Here is a 9,001-nt window from a genome sequence, read left to right on the forward strand (position 1 = left end):
CTGCACGAGGGCCAGTCACACGGTACTGGCATGGCTATGCTCAAAAAGGTGTTTTTTACGTGCCACCTGCACAGGAGCCAGTCCAGCAGCACTGGCAACGACCTTGCTCGAATGATTATTATTATTATTATTATTATTGTTGTTGTTGTTGTAGCAGACACAGAACCCACAGTGCTGAGACTCCTTATTTTCCTGCAACTTTATTTAACTTATTTTGTCTCCATTTATAATGGTCAGCAATTCATTAAATCAACTTCATTAGTTCATTAGATGTAGTTGATAGTTTTTGTTACTTAGATGATCTTATTGATGCTGAAGACTACAAGAGAACCTATAAATGGCTGTTCATTACCTACAATTTAAAAACAAGAAGAACACATTGGAGAATGTAGTTCTGGATACATAATGACTGAAAAAAACAAACCATCAATCCTCACCTGTTGGGGTTCTTTCAGTTTCTGTCAACCAAATCCACCCACAAAGCTTTCGTCAGCCCAATGCTATAGTAGAAGACACTCAAGGTGCTGTGTATTGAGACTGAACTCTAGACCACATGCATGGAAAGCAAATATCTCAACCACACCTTAGAAATTATCAGTTTGATATATCTGACAAATGTCCATTTTCAATGTAATGATTTTTTGGCATAGGCAAAATGCCACAAATTTGATGGTGGGTCGTAGACAAAACATTTGATTCTCAATACTTAACTTGTAATTTTTTTTCTTATCAACTCAGGGAAGATGGAAATGCAATGCTGACATTGGAGTACAAAGGGACATAACTATATATTGCCAGTCATCCTGGTTGGCTTGACTGATTCTGAGTTGGCATTGAGTAATCAAGTTAATGGAAGTGAATAAAGAAAAAAATGCAGTGTTATTAAAACTAAACTTTATCTCAGAACAGTTAGCTACAAAACAAGTTGCATAGTTAACAGCATATTTCAGTTTCATAAGAATAACATACAACTGAGTCAGAAATATATAAGAGTTCATATAACAATCAAGGAATGTTCAATAATGAAAAGTTATGTAAAATATCCTCTTTGTTCAACAAGAAAAACATTATCTCTAAAAATTCACCACAATAGGCAGAAAGAAACTTAGTTTAGGACATGCCATGTCCCTTACAAACACATAAATTTATGTAGATAAATCTCAGACAATCAAAGTATTTACAATCATTGCTAATTAAAATGGATATGTTGACACAACTCCCTTTTGATACCAATCTGCCTGTGTTCCTGGTCAGATAACACAAATTTTCTATTTCAAAGTGATCTAAACAAAAGTCTTTCATCCAAATTTCGTGTTAGTGCATGCACCAAACAGCAGCTTAATAATGACAAAGTTATGTTACTAAATCCATTATTTTAAAAAGTTATTGAAAAAAAAATGTTATGTATTTCAACAAAAATATGGTATCAAAAGGGTTACATAAAACTGATTGTTGTTGTTGTTTAACCCCAGGACTGACCTGACTGAACAGATTTATGATCAAAGGTATTCCTGCAGTGATCATGTCACCTTTTTTTTTTTGCATAAATTCCTTACTCAACACATCCTGCATTTTTCTTTATGATAATAGGATGTGATTCAGGGTGGAAATTTGGCTACTGTTTCTAAAGATGGGCTTGATAAAATTGATTAAGCATCGATAAAATTGATTAAGCATCGATACAAACCTCAGATTTATAAGGAGTGAGTGAGTAATATTGTTATGAAATTCACATCTTTAGAAATATTTACTTTTTTTTATAGCAAATAGTCTCATGGGAGTACCAAGACCTTTCCAGTTCTTCTCTGACATCTTCAGGGAATATGTTGGCTGTCAGAATACAGTGAGTGCTAGTCTGGTTCAAATGCTTACAACAGAGTGAGAGTGAACCTCATTAAAGGTACACAAAGACCAAATGGTGGCTTTAGGCCTTCTGGTGAAGGAAGAAAACTTGGAGATTCTGATCTGAATGCTTGAAACACAGTTAACTTTGCTGAAGGCATATAAAGACCAAGTGACAGTGGTGTTACTCCAAAAGGTCTCCTACTAAAGGGAGAAAACTGGAGGTCTGCTCCAAGTGTTTACAGGAGAGTGAACCTTGCTAAAGGCACCCACTGAAAGACCAGGTGGAAGTGTTAGTTTGGGAAACATGTGACATTGTCAGCAACTAGGCTAGTGGATTTAGCACAGCAGAAATCTAATGAAACCTGGTTTTATATTATTGACAATGGATCAGTATTTAGAAGGATATCATGACTGCTATGATGATATAGTCAGTCATGACAAGTTGTGAGAGATCAAGAATTATATTGACCATTATTAAGGTGGCAACAAGGTGGTGAGCTGGCCAAATCGTTAGCACGCTGGACAAAATGCTTAGCGGTATTTTGCCCATCACTATGTTCTGTGTTCAAATTCCGCTGAGGTCAACCTTGCCTTTCGCAATCGATAAATTAAATAACAGTGACTCACTGGGGTCGATGCAATCAACTATTAAGTCCCCTCCCCAAAATTTCAGGCCTTGTGCTTTCAGTAGAAAGGATTATTAAGGTGGCAAGCTGGTAGAATTGCTACTGCACCAGACAAAATTCTTAGTGGTATTTCTTTTGCCTCTTTATGTTCTGAATGCAAATGCTGCCAAGGCTGACTGCCTTTCATCCTTTTGGGGTAAAAAAAAAGTACTGATAGAGCACGGGGTGGGGTGGGGGTCAATGTAATTGACTTCCTGCATCCCTTAATAAAATTTCTGACATTGTACCAAAATTCAAAAGAATTATTATTTGTATACCAAAACATTTTAACAAGGGAAATCCCATAATAGTTTAGGCTGATCACTCCATTATAGCACGACAAAAATCTAATTGTCTTTGGCATATCAGAAAAACAGTTATTCTTTTACTTACATTGGTTTTAGTGATTGGACTGCATCTAGGCTGGGGTACAACCTTCAAGTCGATTATTATATCAACCCAGAGCTTTCACTAATGTTTCCTCTACCATTCTCATAAAATATGAAATGCAAAGTAGGCAATGTAATAAAGGTAAATAGCAATTGTCACAAGATATTTCAGTGAGTATGTACCAGTTTGCTCCCAATGTTGATATAACCACATACAAAAGACTTCCACACTTTCCTTCAACCAAATTCTACCATTGACAAACACAAGGTTAAGAAAGAAAACACTTGCCCTAAGTGCCATGTGATGAGACTGAACCCAACACCTTGTAGTTGCAAAGTTAACTTCTTAACCACAGTCATACTTGTTTTCATTCTGCAGATATCTTGGTATTTGAATTAAATAATTCCAGATAGAATTTGAATTTCACTTCCATAAATATTTATATACAATGAGAAACAACAAAATATTACTCTATATATTCTATGTGAACATTAGAATTTCTTTTTTTTTTACTCTTGACTCCAGTAAACACTATTGACAGTTTTGTTGTTTAGCCTGAGCTCAGATCAACTTTGACTGAGCACACATGATTAGAAGCACTCCAGCCATGACCATCCCATGATTTGGCATATTTAAGTACTACATCATCAAAAATATGCTTTCTCTTTTTAAAATGGTTGAGTGTAATTTGGCTGCTTTTTCTAACAGGTCAGATGACCACACAGAGGTTCATTGTTGTTGCTGGTACTATTGCAACACCAAATAGCAACTTATAGGTGCCTTTTCTGTAACAAGTTATCTAATTCATTTTCTTTGGAACTAGGTAATTTTTATATGAAAAAAACAAAAACAAACAAAAACTGCAAGAAATTTCAACATTATCAATCAATACCCAACAAATATATTAACTGTAAGCAACAACATAAGATGTGAAGATAACTGCCAAGGCACAATTGTTTAGAGAAAGAAAATAGATTCTTTTTTAACAAAACAACACTAAAATCAGTTATAAAATATATATTTTACTTAGAATGGAAAAAGATTTTTTAATATTAAGTCAAATCATTTTCCTAAGGAAAAATAAATAATAACATTTATCTTGAATAAATAATCTATAAAGTTAATGAGTCTAATTGACATTTAGATTAGATTTATATAAGAAATAGGATTTATTTAAAAGCTTTAGGAGGCATTGACTGATTTAAGAGGGTTATTGTGGTAGTTGGCTGAGATTTGTAGGTGTAGATGTAATTGTTGAAAATTAATGTTTTAATGTAAGATAGAAATTTCAGAAAAAACAATTCATTTTTCAGCAGAATGAAAGGTAAACTGAATATTAAGAATGAGTTTAACCCTTTAGCATTCAGACTACTCTGTCAAAATGTAATGCTTATTTATTCACATTGCTTTGAATAATCATGCATTACCTTGTAGTTTCATGATTCTGAGGATGTGATTGTTTATTTTTAGAATGACATTATGTAGGATAGGTGTGAGAGACTGAATCTGGCCTGTCTGAACATAAAACAGGTAGAGTATTTTGGCCTGATATGACCAGTTTACATGCTAAAGGATTAAGGTGATGAGAAACAGATGGTGTGTAAAGCAAAGGAAAATAAAAAAATAGCAGTACAAGATCCAGCCTCAGTTTTGTCCTTTAACTAATAATGATATCGTTTGGCACAAATCCACAAATTTGTAGGCAACAGGGAAAATAATGAATTAAACAGAAGCCCCTGCTATTTGTCTGGTACTTGTTTATATAAGACTCAAGGTGGAAGGTAAAAATCAAATCTAATTCTGATAGGATTTGAACTCAGATGTAACTTCTCATAACTATTGATGCAATACAGAATTATTTCAAATCCTCAACCTTCAGCCTGCTAATGTGTCTTTTATTTTATTTTTTCTTTTGTTTTTTTCTTGTAGCAAAAATACATTTTGAAGCCTAGTTGTGAAAACACCTACAAATTATTAAGAGCAGCAATGTCTTTGGTGTTGTTGCTGTCCTTTCCTCACCCAGTACACCTAAAACTACAGACTGTCAGAAGCAAAACAACTCCTTGATAGAAAATATAATATATATACATAAATTTGACCTATATATTGTTGAATAGTTAAACAGCCATCAGCAACAAAGATTGTGATTTGGTATTTCTGTGTTGAGAATAACTGGCTGATTAAAACATTTCTCAGTATGGTACCGCAATGATGAACGCCATTTATAAATCTTATTGCAGCGTCGACATCGATAATGTTGACTGCCATGCTGACCACGCATGTGAGTGGAAAGAGAGTCTTTTGACGAACAAGTCTGCTCACAGATGTTACATCGAAACAACTCACCACCATGGTGCTTTGTACGACCACAGAAACGTTTATGGGATAACAAACTTTTTTTGAAACGAAATGTTAAATTACATCGGTCACATTTTTCTTCTAGTATGTGATGTTTGTCAATGTGAGCTTTGTATGTCCAGAAACTATCAAAACCACGACCGCATATCGAGCAGTTGAATAGAAATTTTCCAAGGTGTTTAGAATTCATGTGACTCTGCAATCCATATTGAGTTTTATAGTGCTGACCACATTGTGGACAAGATATATTCCCAGCATTAAACAATGGCAATGGATCAGCCAGAACTGTTTGCTGAAGTTGACCATCAAAGTTGGCATTGATACTTAGAGCAGAGTCTCTGTGGTACATGCTGACATGATGAAGCAGAAGTTCTTGAGAACTGGTTGAAAATATGCACTGGTTGCAATCATAGATGTCAGGGCCAATGTTAACCTTCTGCTCATGTTCTTCTACAGCAGTCGACAGTTCAGCAAGCTCTGTGAACACATTGGAAGATTCTTCTATGGGTTTTGTAATTTCAAAGGTTTCTGGAAGTGGAAATGAAATGTAAGACGGAATATAAATATTAGTTATCCAAATATTAGTTATCTAGAAATTACAAGATTTTAGTAAAAATTAACAAACAATTAACTATTAATCAAAAAATATTCTTTCTTTTATCATAAAAAACTCTTGTAGGTAAGTAGTAAGCACTGCCACTTGAATTAACACCAGAATATTATTACTATTTCACTGACTAACTTGAGCGATTAAAGCAAAGCTGAGATTGACAACAGTTCAGTCAACCAAAAGTTAAAATAGTACATTAGTCACGGGAGCACAACAAGAGATATTACCTCTTTCATTTTCATCTTTTTCAGTCATTAGTCAACCTCATCTTACTAAACAACCCTCTTAGTCACAACTCTTTTACTTTTTCAGAATAAAGTGACATGAATCTTAATTATACTGTATGATCTTTAGTCAGATGCTCTTTCATTCTCAATCTGCTACTCTCAAATAACATTTTGTCTTTGATAAAGAGCTTAGTCTAAAAAGCCCTTTATCTTATGGCACACCTGATCAATTTTGTGAACTTTATCAATTGATTTTTTTTCCACAGCAAATGTGATGTCAAATTAATAAAATCATGGTTTTATTTATTTCCAAAGTGTTTCCATAGGCAGGAGTGGCTGTGGGGTAAGTAGCTTGCTTACCAACCACATGGTCCCGGGTTCAGTCCCACTGCGTGGCACCTTGGGCACACAGGTGCTTGTACATGGCACCACCATGAGTGCTTTACACAGCCAGAAGGACGGGTCTTAATACTTTGGCTGTTGGGTATGGGTCTTCTTGAGTATGGTCAGACACTGGGTATTTCAGTCCTTTGTCATTTTGCCTGAAAGGTTCAGTTCCTGGGTCTCCCACTTCCACGTGTTCCATCTGCTTTGAGAGATCATCACTTCTTTATGGCACTGTCAGCATCCAGCTGCATCACGTAACCAAACCAGAGCAATCTCCTCTCTTGCACATAGCAACAAATTTTTCTTATGCCTAACTTCTCTCTCAGAACACTGGTACTCTATTGAACACGTACACTTACATTACAAATCCAATGGAGCATACTAGCCTCATTCCTTTCTAACCTTTGCATGTCCTCTGCATTCAGAGCCCATGTCTCACTACCATGTAGAATTGCTGTCGTATACATGCATTATACAATCTTCCTTTCACTTGAAGAGAGAAATCTTTCATGGCCAACAGAGGTAACAGCTCTCTGAATTTCTGCCATCCTATTACACTCTCTGCGCATCCTCTCCCACTACTAATTTGGTTCCCAAGGTAGCAGAAATTATCTACTACCGCTAACGAGCCCCCAGGGTATTTGAGAAAATCAATTTCCCGAGTCTCTAAAGTTTTTAAGGACCCTGTGCATCTTGCACATGCGAAAACTATCTTCTCTGATAACCTTCCAATTAACCCACTGTACCTCTTGTGTGTCCATAGCTTTTGCACTGGGTACACTGTATGGAGTTTCTGCCTACACCTTTCCTACAAATTCAATATGGCAACCTACCTGAGGGGGATAGGGACCTGTCAGTTTTCTTGCTAAGTTAACCTTGAGGCCCTTAAATTCCAGGTTTTACTTCCACACATGGCATTTTTCATCTAGTTCTGATATGGAATTCACTATGATGACAAGATCATCAGCATATAGTCATACCCATGATGAAAAGGAGGGGACTAAGGTCCAAACCTTGATAAACCCTTACCTGCACACCAAATTCTTCCCTGTACTTGTGGTTAACTCTCACCTTACTGACAGTATCTTTGTACATGGCCTGTACAGCTCTCACCAGCCACTTGTCTATACCTAGCCTTCTCAGAGTCCATCATATCACACAGCAGGGCACTCTACTGAAGGCTTCCTCTAGATCAACAAATGCCAGTTATAATGTCTTATTCTTAGCAAAGTACTTTTCTTGTGGTTGCCTGACTATGAAAATAATGTCAGTAGTGTTTCTTCCCCGGACAAAGCAGGACTGCATTTTGTCTAGCCTAATTCTGCTCCTAATTAATTGGGCAATAACTCTCTGTAATTTTCATCACCCGGTTCAGAAAAATTGATGCCTCTAAAGTTGCTACCCTTGTAGCAGCAAACAATTATGCTGCTAAGCCAGTCACTGGGTATCACACCTTCTTGAATGACCTGATTAACTATGCAGGGTGGCCAGCCCGTATCCTATCTTACCGGATAGTTGGAAAAATTGACTCTAGTATTTATTTTCGAAGTCTGGTGATTATCAGTCTCTTTATGTGAACTGCTAAGTTATGATGACTTAAACAAACCAATACCAGTTGTCAGCTGTGACTATCTCATCTTTTAAAATTAGTAACCAAATCTCATATCCCACTCCATCATCTTAAAAAGGGGACACATTGGATAGTAATAATGATGATGATGATGATACAAAAATGATCATTGCTTGGAATTGCAAGAGTCCTCTGCAGGGTTCGTGAAGCATGATCAGTAAACAAGTGTCACCTTAGTTAACTGGCTGTGGGCAGCTGACACTTTCCACCACACCCAACAAAATAAAGCTGAAATTTTTCATGAAATAATTATAATAATAATAATAATAATAACAAAATTTTCAAGACAGAGGTACCCTTGATTGAAACGTCTGATCCCCAACAACAACAGTGGCAGCAATATGAATTTTGTATTTCTGTATGAAATAAGCAAACATTTACAAGAACATAATGATAAATAAACACAAGTAAATAATGTAAATATCGGAGACCCCCTTCGGTCATGAATGACCATGGGATTGCACATAGAAAGTTACCCTCCGAGGCACAAGTCCGGGAAAGGTTGTTTATGGAAGACCAGCAGTCGCCCATGCATACCGGTCTCCCCTCTCCACGCCACCAGTGTTATCCAAGGGAAAGACAAAGGCCAATACAGCTTGGCACCAGTGATGTCGCAACTCATTTCTACAGCTGAGTGAACTGGAGCAATGTGAAATAAAGTGTCTTGCTCAAGAACACAACATGCAGCCTGGTCTGGGATTCGAATTCATAACCTGATGGTCATAAATTTGACTCTAACCACTGAGCCATGCGCCTTCACTGTAAATATATAATGTAAATATATACACAATAATTACCATACAAATAAATAATGGCAAACATCATCATCATCATCATCATCGTTTAACGTCCGCTTTCCATGCTAGCATGGGTTGGACGATTTGACTGA

The 9,001-nt window shown here is 36.4% G+C and overlaps 1 protein-coding gene across 2 annotated transcripts in view; it reads right to left on the reverse strand.

The window, feature by feature from the left end:
- Positions 1–9,001, reverse strand: part of LOC106868470 (non-homologous end-joining factor 1) — a 31,519-nt gene that overhangs the window by 7,632 nt on the left and 14,886 nt on the right. Inside the window, exon 6 of one of the 2 annotated variants that reach the window (XM_014913740.2) lies at positions 880–5,786. The exons of the other annotated variant lie outside the window; for it this stretch is intronic. Coding sequence (XP_014769226.1) covers positions 5,029–5,786 — 758 coding nt within the window. The 3' untranslated portion in view covers positions 880–5,028. Of the gene's footprint in view, positions 1–879; positions 5,787–9,001 lie in introns of those variants that run through there. 2 annotated transcript variants of the gene reach the window in all.

Source organism: Octopus bimaculoides, chromosome 3, assembly GCF_001194135.2.
Source record: "Octopus bimaculoides isolate UCB-OBI-ISO-001 chromosome 3, ASM119413v2, whole genome shotgun sequence".
Lineage (NCBI taxonomy): Eukaryota > Metazoa > Mollusca > Cephalopoda > Octopoda > Octopodidae > Octopus > Octopus bimaculoides.